This window comes from Rhinolophus hipposideros (genome assembly GCF_964194185.1).
Source record: "Rhinolophus hipposideros genome assembly, chromosome: 8".
Lineage (NCBI taxonomy): Eukaryota > Metazoa > Chordata > Mammalia > Chiroptera > Rhinolophidae > Rhinolophus > Rhinolophus hipposideros.
The window spans coordinates 61,383,036-61,399,897 of record NC_138054.1 but is presented as its reverse complement, the minus strand read 5'-3'; the positions used below and the strand labels follow the sequence as shown (position 1 = coordinate 61,399,897).

At 34.6% G+C, this 16,862-nt stretch overlaps 1 protein-coding gene across 5 annotated transcripts in view; it reads right to left on the bottom strand.

Moving 5' to 3' along the window:
- Positions 1–15,497, bottom strand: part of SPATA6 (spermatogenesis associated 6) — a 72,790-nt gene extending 57,293 nt beyond the window's left edge. For all 5 annotated transcript variants that reach the window (XM_081057492.1, XM_081057493.1, XM_081057489.1 and 2 more), the window contains exons 1-3: positions 15,416–15,497; positions 10,681–10,974; positions 6,895–6,982 (exon numbers count right to left, since the gene is read on the bottom strand). In XM_081057492.1, the coding sequence (XP_080913618.1) occupies positions 6,895–6,982; positions 10,681–10,974; positions 15,416–15,481 (448 nt within the window). In that variant the 5' untranslated portion in view covers positions 15,482–15,497. The remainder of the gene's footprint in view (positions 1–6,894; positions 6,983–10,680; positions 10,975–15,415) is intronic.
- Between the last annotated feature and the right edge of the window lie 1,365 nt (positions 15,498–16,862).

The window sequence follows — 16,862 nt, the reverse complement described above, 5'->3', positions numbered from 1 at the left end:
AATATGCTAACTTTGAAAATTAAGGTATATAGAATGTAAATAAACACTGCATTTTTTATATTGTAAAAAAATTAAGATAATAATTTCTGGACATGGTACGTATTCCTTCTGACAGCTAATGTAATATTAAAAGTATCAATATATTAAAACACTGGTATGTCTTCTGCTTCCCACAAAACATTTTATGAACTTTCCCTGATTCAAGCAGATTTATAATTTTCTTTCATTTTTTACAAATCAAGCTGTTACTTTGATCTGAGGTTTCCCAATGTTCACATTTGATCATCCTTACCAATTATTACTAACTATATTCTAAATGTATGAGATAAAGGAAATAAGAGTCACGGCTGATGGTTGTGAGGGACTTATAATTTACTTTGATTATGTTACACAAAGGTGAATAATAGCAGCATAAAGGAACAGGCTAAGTCAGAATGGTACAGGCAATTAGTGCTATTAAAAAGTCATATCAGGGCGCTGGCCTTGTGGCACAGGTGGTTAGAGCTCCATGCTCCAAACTCCAAAGGCTGCCAGTTAGATTCCCACATGGGCCAGTGGGCTCTCAACCACAAGGTTGCCGGTTCAATTTCCCGCAAGGGATGGTGGGCTTCACCCTCTAAAATTAGCAATGGCCACTGGACCTAGAACTGAGCTGCGCCCCCCACAACTAAGACTGAAAGGACAACTTGAAGCTGAACGGCACCCTCCACAACTAAGATTGAAAGGACAACAACTTGACTTGGAAAAAAAGGCCTGGAAGTACACACTGTTCCCCAATAAAGTCTTGTTCCCCTTCCCCAATAAAAAAGAAAAAAGAAAAAAAAGAACATAAAAAAAAAAGTCGTATCAGAGGACAATCTCTCAAGGTTGAAGGCAATCAGAAAAAACTTCCTGAACAAGGAAAATGTTGAGTTGAGCCTTAATGAATGGGTCACATTTGAGAAAAGCATGAAGAAAGAGCTAATTTAGATCGTGTGTGTGTGATCTTGACCAACTTACTTTACTTCTTTAAATCTCAGGTTTCTTCATCTGCAAAACGGGGAAAAATAATAATATCCAAAATTCTTGAGGTTACTATGAGTAATTAACCAATGAAATATAAGTCCTTAGATAGCAGCTAGCAGAAAACACACATTCAATAAATGTTAGCTCCTATTTGATTCTCTAGCAAACTCATGAAATAGGTGTTATGGACTGAATGTTTGTGTCATCCCAAAATTCATATGTTGAAGCCCTAATCCCCAAAGTGATGATATGTGGAGACTGGGCCTTTGGGTGGTAATTAGGGTTAGGTGAGGTCATGAGGATTGGCCCCCAGAGACATCAGAGAGCTTGCACTCATGTACATGCTCTCCTGCTGTTTTTTTCAATCTCTTTCTCCATGCACACACAAATAGGTCATGTAAGCATACAGTGAGATGGTAGCTGCCTACAAGCCAAGAGAAGGGATCTTAAAATGAAACCTACCTTGTCAGCACCTTGGTCTTGGATTTCCCAGCATCCAGAAATGTGACAAAGTAAATGTCTGTTGTTTAAGCCCCTGGTCTATGGTTTTTTGTTATGGTAGCCTAAGCAGACTAATGCAATAAGTAAGACTAATTATTATTTCTACTCTACATTTCAGGAGACTGACTTCCTGTATAATTAACAAGTAATGGAACTGAGGTCTTTAATTATTAGTTCAGTGCTACTTCCACTAATATAAGCACAGTAGATTTCCTTATTATACAAAAGCACACAGTATAAAGTGACTTTAGTCTCAAAAATGACATCAGATTATGGATTTGTTAACCAAATGGACGTGATAATCACATAATCAAGTATCAAGCAGAGACTAACAGAACACATTAAAAAAAAAAGTGGCCATCAGTCATCAAAACATTTCCTTAGCAACCATCTAACATAGGATACACTTTGTATTAAAGTCACCAGTCATACTGAGAGGAGCCTGATGACCTAGAGACTCTGCATCCTTCAGTCCTCCATCGTTGACCCTCACTAACAGGGTCAGAGGGGTCCGACTCAGTCCTAAAGGACCAATCCCAACATCAAGCAGGACTTAAAGAACTTTAATCTAAAATTCAGCATCTCTATATCAACTTTCATTCTAGCAAAGTAATTCTTGAGCCCTGTTCTGAGATAATGATTACCACTATGTGTTTCCTCTGAGTTAATCCCTATCTTGGCAACCTCCACAGTGCCCTACTATCATCTTCCTTTCTCGTAACTTCAAGGAGTGAAACGCCATTCTGGTAGTCAGTGCTACTACTGTTGTGAAACGTCCCTAATGCTGAATGTATATACCTACTTGCACCTTCAAAGAGAGGCCCCTGGAGTTCTTTGTCAGCACTTACCCCAGTGCCCACGTTAACATTCTAAGGCCTCTGCTGTCCTGTGAATCTCTATGGAGCATATGGCCAATGCGTTGGCCATATGTCACTCCCTATAACTGGAAGCAAAGTTAAGATGTCTAGCTTTATCAGATACAACTAGGGTTAATCTCTCTCAGGAGAGCCAACCTTCTACAAAGGAAAGACAATAGTGTTTTCTATTTCTCTCACTTGTGATGTACTCACTTGAAACTGTTTATTCTGACCTCTAACATATTTATCTTTCTTATTTCTGTGGCTGTCAAAGGCTCAGTGGCAAAAGTCTCAGACTTTCCTCCCTCATTTTTTTTTGTTCTTGTCTGAAGTTTAGGAAAGAGCAACTTTCCTACCAGTGACTGGAAGAGTAACCATCATCAGAAAAGATATACAAATGACTAACAAGCGTATGAAAAAATGTTCAGTGTCATTAGTCAAAGGCAAATTAAAATCACAAAGAGATAGGACTGTGTACCCACAGGAATGGTTATAATAATACTAAAAAAGCAATAACAAATGTGGTCCAGGATGTGGAGGAACTGAAAACCTCACACACGGCTGGTGGGAATGTAAAATGGTCTAACCACATTGGAAAACACTTGGCTATCACTTAAAAAATGAAACATACATAAATTTACCATATGAAGCAGAATTTCATTCCTAGGTATCTTTCCAAGAGAAATGAAAATAAATGTTTATTCGAAGACTTCAGTGTAAACGTTTACAGTAGCATTTATTCATAATTAGCCCCAAGGTGGGAAAACAATCCAGGGGCTGAAGCAGGAATGCAGATTTACTGCAAATAGGTATAAGGAGACTCTTCTGGATGATGCAAATATTCTAAGAATGGATTGTGGTTGTTATACAACTATGCAAATGTACTACAAATCATTTAATTGTACACTTAAAACAGGTGACTTTTATGGTAGATAAATTATACCTTAATAAAGCTGTTAAAAATGTTTACTAAAGAACAGAGAAATAAAGAAAGTAAAAAAGGAGTTTCTAAACATGGCACTGTTTAGCTGCCTATTGATCTAAGATGAGGAGACACACATTTCAATAAAAACTGAAACAAATGAGACATTTTGCTAATAAGTATATACATGATGATTACATGTTATTTTATTCAGAAAACATTAAAATATTACCATTTATTGCTATCTACTCAAGAAATGGCATATTAAGATTTGAATATTATTTCACATTTATTTTACTTTACAAATAATAACCATCAAACAAAGGGATTATGGAAAGCTCATAAAAGATTACAATTTTATGTAGAAATGAAACTCATAAAAGAATCTTCAAAGAGAAGTTTCCTCCAAGGGGGAGGCACAGTCTGACATCTTTCCTAAATTCTCAGCAAATAAAAGAGGCCAGAACGATGCCCTTGATTTCCTCTTCAAAATACATAAGTGACTGAATAAAGCTTCCAAACATTCTTCAGGTGTAAGACACACTAAGTTTCTTCAAAAGGACTAAACAAATTACAATTAGAATTATACGCCACGGCGATTACAGGTAGAGAAAATGTGCTTGAAAAATTTATCTAAAAATCAAAAAACAAACAAAAAAAAAACTACACACTTGAATGAAAGTAGAGAAAGTAGTAGGACAGTGCTAGAAAACAAAGGAACTTGTGGTTAGAAGACCTGGATTCTAGACTGACCATGGTTGTTTTGTAACTCTCCAACATTAATCAACCTTTCTAACCCTCTGTCATTTTTCTTGATCAAATATAGTTAAATTCATCTTCACATGATTATTCTGAAGACTAAAACAATCAATGGTGATGGAAATGGTATCCTATAAAAACTTAAGATATATATTAGGCAAGATAATTTGGCAAGAAAATGTTCAAGAAGAATTTCCATTAAAGTAAGATAGTCATAGGTGAAAATTCACTTTTAAGAGATTCTATCATAAGAAATTCCCATATGCCCTTAAATAGCTGATGAGAACCCAAAATCACAAGTGTTCAACTGCCTGCCAGGAAAACAAAAAAAAATTAGTCAAAAGAACAGGGGCATTAAAATTAAAGAAATGATAAAGGAAAATCTTTAGAGGAGAAATGCAAGTAATAAATGTACAAAAATAAAGGAATTTAAAAAAACAATTCACTATTTGGCAAACATCACAATATAAATTGTTTCAGGCAAGAATCCTTAACGTATGCTAACAGGGTCAAAGCCGAGGAGTAACAGGACATTACATGGTCACAAGGTATGTGCTCATAATCACAAAGGGAAGAAACAGCACATTTCTGATGGAGAAACCTAGCAGGCACCATCTTATTAATCAAGTGAGCAAATTAACATCACCAGTAACAAAGCAACATCATGCACCTCCGGACACGAGGTACTAAGAATAACACATCACGTCTGTTGTATTCTGGGTAAAAATGAATAAGCTAATCTAACCATGAGAAAAAAATCAAACAATCCCCAATTGAGGGACATACTACAAAATAATTGGCTTGTACTCTTCAAAATTATCAATGTCAAATACAAAGAAAGACTAAGGAACTAAACCATGTTCAAGAAAACTAAAGAGACGTGGCAACAAAAGGCTATGCATGATGTGGGGTTTGTTTTGCTATAAAGATATTATTGGGAAAAGTGTCAAAATCTGATTTAGGTTTATAGGTTAGTTACTATTCTTATGTTGTTGTTAATTTCCCACTTTTGATAACTGCATCACATAAGATAGTATCTATATTAGTCTCCTCAGGCTGCCATAACAAAATACCATAGACTGAGTGGCTTAAACAACAGACAGTTATTTCTTCCAGTCCTGGAGGCTGGAAGTCCAATATCCAGGTGACAACACAGTAAGTTTCTGGTAAAAGCTCTTGTTCTGACTTGAAGATGGCTGCCTTCTAGCTGTGTCTACACATGGCCGGGAGAGAAAGCAAGATCTCTGGTGTCTCTTCTTATAAGGACACTAACCCTATCATGAGGGCCCCACCCTCATGACCTCATCTAAACCTAACTACCTCCCAAAGGCCCCACTCCAAATACCATTACACTGGGGTTAGAGCTTTGACAGAGAAATTTTGGAGGGACACAGTTCATTCCATAGTGGTGTCCTTGTCAAAAAAAAAGCTTATACATAGGTACTCATACAGAGATGGAGGCAGGGAAGGGAAAGAGATAAAAAAAGGAGAGACAAACGCAAATATTTGTGGTATATGAGAATACTTTGTACTCTTTCAACTTTTCTGTTAAGTTTGAAATTTGGCAAATGTATAACTGTCAAGAGAAATCAGACGCTTAAGTGTATTCCAAAAACATCTCCCAAATAAACATCTATATTGAAGTTATTTGTGATTTTCTTATGCTTGAATCTTATTTTTGATGCCCATAAATTTCTTCCAAGAGGGGAAACAGTATAACATCTGTTCCTAATTTCATATAAATTGACATTCTAGGTAGAAAAGACTTATTGATTACCACATCTATCTCCCTGTTAGTGCTAGAAAAGCAAAATAAATGAGCACAAACACTGCATGTTCTCAGAGAAGAATATTTCATTTCCTCGTTTTTTAAAAAAGAATTATACACTACAGTGTAGAAACAGAAATAGACAGAGCTCACTAGATGTCATGATTATACATTTTTTCAATCTATCTCATTTTTCTTCCTCTATGCCTTCTCAGTGCATAGCAAATTAACTCAAAAGCTGCCGGTGAATGCTTGCTGAACTCGCTAGCCAATGTCTAAAGATATTAAAACTCAAATGTCCCTAATTATACACTACTATTTAATCTTCATGAAAATCAACTTCATGTTGAACTTAAGAAAATACTTATCTAACCATTAGGACCAGGGCTAAAGATAAAAGAAATATTCTTATAAACTAAACCTAAAGGATCTTTAGGTTATCTTTTCAGAAATATAAACGATAACCTTTATTTATTTATTTATTATAAGTCCTGTGTGCTAGGGCAGTTTACATGGTAACATTTACCAGACTATCTTCATTCTTCAATAAATGAACTGATTATCAAAGTAGTTAAGGATTTGTTCAAGAATGTCTACTTTATAAATAAGTGGCAGAACAAGTATTCAAATGTATGTGTAAATGTATGTCCAAAATATAACCTTGAACTCTTTTTACAATGGTATTTCCCAAAGCCTGTTCCACAAACTAAGTAGTGATATGTGTTAAGGTGAGAAAGGGGTTCCACAGTCAAATAAATGTAGACAGCGTTGAACAAAACAAAATCGAGCTTTGGTTTTTTACTAGAAAGTATCAGTCTTTATTTAATATGCTAATACATGTTTTGAATCTCAAAAAAGGAAATGGTTTATAGCAGCACAGCAATTCTATTATTTTTAGAGAGTATCTATATGGGTGTCCCACAAGTTATAAAAAGTGGTGTGGTATAACTATAATGTGGTATAACTATACCACATTATTGAATAATACAGCAAAGATTCTGTTTTTGTTCATTGATGCCAAATTAATTGATGCTTGATTGTAGCAAAGGCAGCTAAAGCAATGGAGAGAACTTGTAGCTTACCATTGTGTATCCTGGACCATCCATCTCTTTCACAGTCTCTGCCAGAAGATCCAAATAAAGTATCAGCCCTGGGACTTGGGGGATCAACCTAGAAGGAGAAGGATCTCAATTAAAAAAAAAAAAAGAGCTTAAATCTTCTTTCAGTCTCATGACTAAAAATCAACTGAAATACACAGACCACATATCATCAGGTTAACGTGAGAATGACTATATGGTTCCGGCATGTTTCAAAGTCAGAGAGTTTAGTTGAGTATTTTGCTGTCTGTTTTTAAACAAAATGAAAATTAAAATCCAGAGGTTTTAAATTATATATATATAAGCCTACTTTAAAATGAACAGATTTACAGTTGAAATATCCATCACTCCATTGCCTAATTTCCTTTCCATTACAAAGTTTAAAAAAGAGGAATCTACTTTGCCACATGTAAAAAACAAGTTTAGCCATTTGCTACTTATCTCTTTAGCATATAGATTTTGCATTCAAACAATGTCTTTGTGGGGCTGTGTTCAGAGCCTAGCATGCCCAGCAGCTTACAGATAATAAGTCAACCACATTTTCCAATCAAAATTTAAAAAGTCAGAGTGATATAAATCTGTACAAAAAAGACAACTCTGTTTATCAAAATTTAAAACTTTTTGCATAAAAGAACAATGCCAGGAGAATGAAAAGACAACCCACAGGAGAAAATATTTGCAAATCATTATTTGATATACAGGCATTAATGTGCAGAAAAATAAAGAAACTTCTACAACTTAATTTAAGAAACTCAATTAAAAGTGGGCAAAGGACTTAAATAGATATTTCTCCAAAGGATATACAAATGACCAAAAAGCACATAGAAAAATGTTCAACATCACTAATGATTGGGGAAATGTAAACCAAAAGCACAGTGAGATAATACTTCTCACTATTAGGATCACTATTATAAAAACAAACAAACAAACAAAAAACAGAAAATACTAAGTGTTGACAAGGATGTGAGAAATTGAAACCGTTTTGTACCGTTTGTGGGTGGTATGTAAAATGGTGCGACTACTACGGAAAAGAGTATAGCAGTTCCTCAAAAAACTCAAAATAGGATTGTCATGTGATCCAGCAATTTCACTTCTGGGTATATACCCAAAAGTGAAAGTGAGGAATTAAACAGATATTTTTACACCATATTCACAGCAGTATTGTTCACAATAGCCAAAAGGTGGAAGCAGCCCAAGTGTCCATCAACAGATGAATAAATAAAACGTGGCAGTATGCTGTCATCAAGGCTCATTCATGTTATAGCGTGTGTCAGAATTTCCTTTTTACAGCAGGATAACATTCTTTTATATGTATATGCCACGTTTTATTTATTCATCTGTTGATGGACACTTGGGTTGCTTCCACCTTTTGGCTATTGTGAACAATACTGCTGTGAATATGGTGTAAAAATATCTGTTTAATTCCTCACTTTCACTTTTGGGTATATACCCAGAAGTGGAATTGCTGGATCAAGTACTGATACATGTTATGACATTAATGAAAACTTGAAAACACTGTGCTAAATGAAAAGAGCCAGACACAGAAGGCCAAACATTATATGCTTCCACTTATAAGAAATGTCAGTAGGAAAACCCATAGAGATAGAAAACAGATTAGTGGTTGCCAGGGGCGGGGGAAAGGGAGGAACGGGAAATGAATGCTTAATGAGTATAAGGTTTCCATTTAGGGTAATGAAGTAGTTCTGGAACTAGACAGTTGTGACAGTTGAACAACAAAATGAATGTACTTAATGCCACTAAATTATACACTTTAAAATGATTAAACTGGTAACTTTTATATTAGGTGTAGTTTACCACAATAGAGAAAACGATCCTACTTTGCATAAATGAAATCCTATTCTTCACACAAGAAAAAGAAAAAATGCTGTTTAGCTCTTCTAAAATGGTTGTGCCGGTTTGTTTGGGAGCTTGCTAGTGCTTTCTTGAAACTGCTCCATATTCTTTAAGGGTATTTTCATACAATGTGTGTAAAACTAGAATGCCTTTCCTAAAAGTGTTAACTTTTTGCATATGCATGTACCAAGTTAAAATTTTGTTTGGTTATCAGTTTGTTAAGTACTTTTAAAATCATGAATGTTTTTCTAGGGAAAAAAAGACATGTCTATGTTTACAAATACAATTGGAAAAATCCAATTTCCTATATAATAAGGAAAGCAATTTTCTAACTACAGGCTTAGAAGTATGCATTTCTTCCTATTCATTAGAAAGCTGAGAGGTAAATAATTTAAATAAAAATGTCAAAGTTTATACCAAGCCGTATTAGAATTATTCTATTTTGAACACTGATGTGAGAAAAATAATATAGTAAACATTTTAAGAACAGTTATTTCCCTAGACAATTTTTATGTGGCTAACCCCCCAAAAATTCCTGGTTATCTTTGTAGGAAGGTATCTTAATTAAAATGCCACTATTCCTTCAGATTAGAATTTAGTATGTCCTTTCTCTTCAATTTAATTTAAAATTGAGGGCAGATATAAAATTAAAGCCATTCTGAAACTGCCATCAAATAAGCAAGTAAACATTATTTGGATACTGTTTATACAAACAACCACACACACAAAAAATGTGACCAGAATTTATAAATAAATTCTATAGAAATAAGACAAACATAATCACAGTAACCTCAATAAAACATTAACATTTAAAAGTACCTATTATAGTATACATTTTCTTTTTACTATAAAAAATTACGTTCCTTTAAGTTAAAAAATAAAGGATTCATAGTTAAAATATAAAGATGGAATGAAATGTTGCTTAAGGCATATCTAAATTTTAAAGAAGATATCACAAAGAAAATCTGAACCTAAAGGTGATGTATATTCAAAAAGCTATTAGACCATCAAAGGAGTATATTTTCATGTTTAAATTTATATTTACATTTTAGAATTTGGGAAAAATGAATTAGAGACATTAAAATCAGAAATAATTTTATAGATATCCAAAAAGTTGTTTTGCTTCTCTAGGTACTTCAATCTGAAAAATTATTATTATTATTATATATATTTATCAGCATTTGTAAGCTTTTGTTAAAGAAATACTTTTAAGGTAAAAATTTTCATAAATTTTTTTCAAGAAACTGTGAAGATTCTGAGAAGGTCCTCTATTAAATATTCTGATTATAGACATTTCAAATTAACGGAAGTCTGCTTGACCATTACATGGACAACTTAAACCACAACAAAACCAGGTTTCTGTACAGAAAGAGTAGAACTAGGCGACCCTCAAGTCAACTCTCTTCATTTTCAAAGGCCTTCCCATCTCCATCAAATAACGATTTGCTTCAAAGATCCATTATGTAAGGTTTACCCAAGCGACATAATTTCAAAAGAATCTTACTTTCCAATATAATTTTTTAAAAGGCTAGGGGAAGCGGGTCTTCCTTTTCATAAAAAAACTTGGTCCTCTTTTAAAACCCTACTCTGCCATTTTAGTACTAATGTCAGTAACACTAAGTTCAATTTGTAGAGTTATTAATATTGCACTGTCCACTGTATAAGAAGAAAGGAAATGGTTACAGAGAGGATTTAACATGGCAGGCATAATGGAACTTGATCTCTGTCAGGTTTAAAGACTGACAAAGGAATGTTCTTTTATTCTATGTTAATGTTCCATTTTAGATTGCGAGGCTAACAGTTCAGGAAAGAAAATTATTAATATAAGCTGGAAATTGAAAGAAGTTTTAGGATAATATTTTCGTGGAAGAACAGATGAGGTCAGTTTCAAATGGAAATCTTTAAGGGAACACATACATGTCTAATCACAAATGGAGGTCTGTCTGTTTCTCTTTTGAATTCATAGGGTCCCAGATTTAAATGGGCCAGCCGCCGCCTGGTGTCTTCAGATAGCTCACACATGCGTCTTTTTGTGTAGGGAGATGGAGAGTGTGATTTTGAAGAAATCGTAGGCTGTTCGTAGCTTTTTGCATTTATGCAATATTTACTTCTCTCAGGTGACTTGGACTTTTTCTTCTGTGATCTTGATGTTCTGCTTTGCAGTTTGCAGTGTGATTTTTCAACTGGAGCAGTATGGTAAATATATTTATCCTAAACATAAAAAAATAATTAAGTTGGGTAGACTAGACAGACAGACAGACTCAGACAGACAGGCATACACTTTAAAAAAGTAATTTAAGGCACATATAATTTATCAAAGCCAACTAGATCAGTCTTTCCCATCTGTACAGATCCTAGGGGAAGTCAAATCCATATTCTCCCAGATAACTCTGCGTCCAGCAGTTAATAAAGTATACTGCATCAGACTTCCTTCTTAAGTCTAACAAGTACTTTATGAAAATGAAAGCCCATTATTTCAGTTGAAAAATATAAGAAACAAAGTCAGAAAAGTTATTTTTCAATATGCTAAAAAATTAATGCAGACATTGATTTATCATTTACAATTAAGTATCCAAATAACTGGATATACAATTTAAGAGGGCTTTGTTTAGTAGTTATAAACGTCTAATTAGTTGATTATGAAATACTTATGGAGAAAACTATTAAAATAAGTTTCATTCATGCTGCTATGACTATATGTACTACCTATGTACAAGTATAATGTGAAAATCTGAAGAACAGGTTGATACATATTTTCATGAAATATATTACTTGGATTATACAGGGGATTAGGATTTTAAGATCTCTTCCAAAGTATAACTTTACAATTCAAGGACAGATAATCATATCATCTTAATTCTGGTTCCATGTTGTTATAGAAGTAAAAATGTATTAAGACATATTATAAATTAATGACTAGTACTCTATCTTCTAAAACAACTGGTTAGCAGTCTAAAATTTAAAAACAAAAATTTCTAAAAATTTTTCTGCATTTTAAGGATATTTTATGTAATCTCTGTCTTATAAATGCATTAAAAGTTGGATTACAAGTAAATAAGGCTTCTTCTCACGATCTATAATTATGAGCTTTTCAATAATAGAGAAAATGGACAGTTGAGAACCTTCGAATGTTCTCCTAACTTTAATCACTTTAAAAAAATAAAATCACTAATCCTCCTTCCTCTCTACTTTCTCAATCCCCCTCCCTATTTTTTAAAGGCCTCTATCCTAAGAAAATAAAATAAAAATGTGAAATAGAAGGGAGAAGAGTCAAATATTCTTTGAAAGTAGGTAAACAGGATAGAAAATATACTTTCTTAATTGGAAAAGTCAGTCCAGGAGTTTGTACAAACAGCAGCATCAGAGTATTTCAATCATCTTTCTTTCTTCTATAGCTCTTGAAATGCTCCTGGACCTTCTCCCACCTCAATGACTTCAACAAGTAATTCAGAATTTTCCCTTAGCCCATTTAATCCACCTCTATGACATCACACTGACTCAAGGAAGCAGGAATGTTAGCGCAAGAGAGGGCCTTTGAGGTTTAAAAAAATGAATCTCTCCAAGGCCCTGGACTTAGACTTTCTATTTCTCAGCTTTAATTATCTTCTACTTAGATGTCATCAATTTGCGGATCCACTGCATCCCAAACTCTGAAAATCCCCTGCTGACCAAAACTTTTCTTCAACCTACTTCCTTTATTCTCATTGAATCTGTGACTTGCCTTCATCACCTCCTCAGTTTCTAGACCTTTATCCCCCAGTCCTTCATAAATGTTTAGTATATCCTACCTCCAGACGCAGATGAACCATAATCATCCATTTCAGCAATGCTGTCAAGTTCCTACTTATTCACCTCTGATTATACCAAACCTAAAATGCTGTCTGACTCTACTCAATTGTTAGTTAATGCATCCTATTCACGCCCAATAAAATTTAAAGTACGCAGTAGTTGTTTTATACTGTTGACATAATGGCTCCCTCCTTTGGTCAAAAGGACAATAGCACACTTGACAGAAGGAGAGACTTCAAGTGTTTGTAGTCTTTTACTCCTGAAAACCTTCCTGCCACTAAGTGATTGAGCGAAACTGACCGAAATTGGCTCCAAGATGATGAGAGTTTTGTGGCCAACACCCCAGTTGAAATCAAGCCAAGAAACGTTTACCAGAAACGTAAAGTGCCTCCTGCACCAAAAAGGCAGGCAGATGCAGACACGTGAGTGAAGCCATGCGACATCCTTCAGCCCTAGCCTACCCAGTACAGACGAAAAGAATCTCCCAGCCGATCCACAGAACTGCGAGAAACATTTTGCTTTAAGCCACTTAAGTTAGTGTGGCTTTTTACACAGCAAACGCTACCTGATATATCCCATTAACAAACATATACAGAGGGTGCCAAAAAATGTATACATTTTAAGAAAACTGTATTAAAATTGTAATACTCAATATATACCAATAACAAAAGATGAATACAAGTCACGTTTGACTTCTGCAGTTACAAGAGGTGTTCAAAGTGGTTACCATCAGCATCCAGACACTTCTGATTACGGTGAACTGCTGCTTGAGCAACGTTGACCAAAGTGTCCACTTGTATATATTTTTTGGCACCCCGTATATAAGGCTACAATTGATATTTAACTAATAATAAATTCTACTTTGCAGTAGGTAAAAAGAGTAAATAGAAAACCAGTTGTATTGAAAATCACAGTAATGTGCTTAACTTTTTTAGTCCATTCTACTGACAACAAAACATCCAATTTGAAAACAATGTGCCAAAACAAATAAAGATCTATATAAGTATTTGTAAACCTCAATAATTTCATTATTCTACCAAATCCTCTCTTAAAAAATGGTTTGTCTTATTCTTATATTTGATTCTGAAAATGCTGCCATTAAAATTTTACTTGCAACTAATACTTTTATGATATCAAATAAGGTCAAATGAGATTAAAATTCTGACTGTTCACATTCACATTCAGAATTTTAATGTAACAGTATATACTGTTGTGCCTACCAGATAATACTTTCTATTTTATATTTGAACTATTCTAATCTCCCCCAATTATCTTCATTAAAAGATAGTAACCTAGTAACAGTCAAAAAATTCATTAATTATATGTTATGTACCAGGCACATTGCATATATTCTCCATTTTAATCTTTAAACCAGCCTTACGAGAAACTTGAACCAAAATCTGTCTGAGAAAGCACATTTTCTTAAACACTGACACTAAAGCCTATCCTCTATCTCTGTTCAATAAAGAACAAATGACGAATATTGAAATAGCAAGTTAAAAAAAAAGTAATGAAAGAGTCTTCTCAAAAGTTTACAGAGGAAAATCTTAGTTCCTATGTTAGTTTCAATGAAACTACTAACGGGATGACAGTTTTACATTTAGAAAGGACTCTTCCACCAAGCTGTACATTTATAATGTATATACATTTCTGTGTATATGCGTATGCTATACTTCAGCCAAAAAATGAGTTTTCGACCCACCCACTAGAAAGGCATACCCCAGTACGGAGAGAAACATTTTATCTGAATCCAGGTAAGACATTTCTAACAAATTACAACTTCTAACAAGCAGGCGCAGTGCAGTGTACATCTCAAAAACAAGTCAGTAACATAGCTGTGCATTTGGAAAGTACGGGTTGTTAGACCTCTAATAGCTGTGTTTCAGCTTGCATTTAAACAAGATAAAGAACTACAGTCAAACTCTGATGTACTAAATATCCTGCTAAATGAAATACGACCCCCTTGATAATTTTATAACTATATTTTACCTTTTTTAGCGTAGGTCACAGTCATCCTCAGCAAACTTACTCTAACATTGATAATGCTGTAATTTAACAGCCCACTCTTCCCATCACAGGTCCAGTCCCGCCCTGTTGGGGCCCTCTGGGCTTTATACATATTACTGGCTCTGCATCACAGGCTGCTCATTGTTACCTGGTCATAATGCAACCACATATGAGTGATGCCTAGACGTCAGTAGATAACCTGCGGACAAGGCAGCAGGACAATCCTGGTGACTCAGTAAATAAGACCAGAATGGAATGCTAGGGCCAGATATCTCAATTTACTAAAGGCAGTTTTCACAAGTATAGAAGGTACTTAGGCTGGAGTGTCCAGGCTTCCCTTGATCTCATGGTACCAGTATGGCCACCAAACTGAGCAACAGTCCCTTAAGGAATTAGAGACACTCAAAGAAAGCATATTCATTAAACGCCCATATTCCGGCCTGAGCACCTGGTCATATTTGCTAAAAAGGTATCCTTTGAACTTTCTGCAGTAATCTGTAACTTCTGTAAGATTTATAGAAGCCCCCAATCTAGTTCTCGTGGTACTTCTTGATCTCAATTTCTTTCTGACAGCCTGATATCTTTGCATTTTAAAAAAAGGCCCATAAAGTAAAAAAATAAAATAAAAAAATAACAATAACAACATCATGGTATCATCTATCATGTGTACCAAACTCTTCACTCTCACATTTATTAATATGTAACCAAACTGCTAAAACCTATAATAATTGCTTTACCTAAACTAGATTGACAAAAAAAGTGAAAGTAGCCGCAGCCAAAAAAAAAAAATATGCTTGCCAAGTGCATAAATATGAACAAATAAATTAAGCCATTATGTACTTTAAACCACATTAACCTGAGCGCGGCACTTCCTTGAACTTATCAGACATTCAGTAATCACTGAGGTTGTAGAAAATTCCATTTTTGGAGCAATTCCCTGAGGGGAGAAAAAGAGAATATTATTAGACATTTCAATTTAAAAAAAAGATAATTATTAGTGATGAAAATATGACCTAAACTAATAAACACTCGTCAAGGTTCAGCTGCTTCATTTGCCGGTCTGCACATCTTATTAAAGATAAAGACAACATAATAATGCTAAATGTTAGCTAGAAACAGTTTCACTGCTGCTGATTCACTTATGACTTGATTATATTACTTTCAGGGAATAATACATTTTTTTTTTCATTTTCAAGTATTTCCCTGTTAAATTCTTTTAAGATTTTTAAACTATGATACAATATTAAAGTCATGAATATATGAAAATACTTAATTTCACCGTAAGACATATCTAACTACATAATCAAGAAATACTTTGGATAATCTCATATTTAAAAAAAAAAAATCACAGCTCCTGGGAATACAGTTGTTGAAAACAGAAGAGAGGTAAAGTCTCTACCAATTCCTCCAACATCTTTTTCCCAGAATATAGCTTACATTCAGATCTATGAATGAATCTGGCTTCTATTTCTTGTAACATTTCAATCATCAACTTGAAAACTGTTTTGAGATAAGTGAAGACAAATGGTGAAATTCAAAGGGACAGACACAAAGCATCTGAGAAAATATTGGAAGCACACGAGTTTGGCACTCACTAGAACATTAAAGGATATCGTCTGTGCACAGTGCAGCTTCACTCTAACATAGTGGAAGTCAGACATTGACCCAAGGTGCCCACATTTGTCCTCTCTAAACCCAGCCTTTGACCTACTAAGTTTAAAGTTTCAAACATCACACCTTACAGAAAAGCAAATACAATTTGCCCAAGAATTAACTGAACAACTTTTTCTGCAAACATATCTAGTATTAATGATGTCCACTATGCCTCTTCGTTAGTTTTCTGTTGCTGATAACATATTACGTAGCAATTGAAAACATCAGTAAACACCTACTATCTCACATAGCTTCTGGGGGGCAGGAATCTGGCAGAAGCTGAACTGAGTGGTTCTGGCTCAAAATCTCTCATGAGATTGCAAGTAAGATGTCATTTTGGCTACAGTCATCGGAAAGCTTTACTGGGGCTGGAGATTTTGCTTCTTGAAAAGGCTCATTCACACACACTGCTTTGGCTGAAGGCCTCGGTTCTTTTCGAGCTTTAGCAAGAGGACTCAACTCATCACATAAACCTCTCCACAGGCTGCTGGAGTGTCCTCCTGACATGGCAGCTGGTTCTCCCAAAGAGTGATCCAAGAGCAAAGCAAGGAGGAAGCCGCAGTGCTTTTCAAGACGTGGTCTAACACTGACACTTCTGTCACATTCTATTCATTAGTCACTAAGTACAGCCCATAGGAGTTAGGTCACCT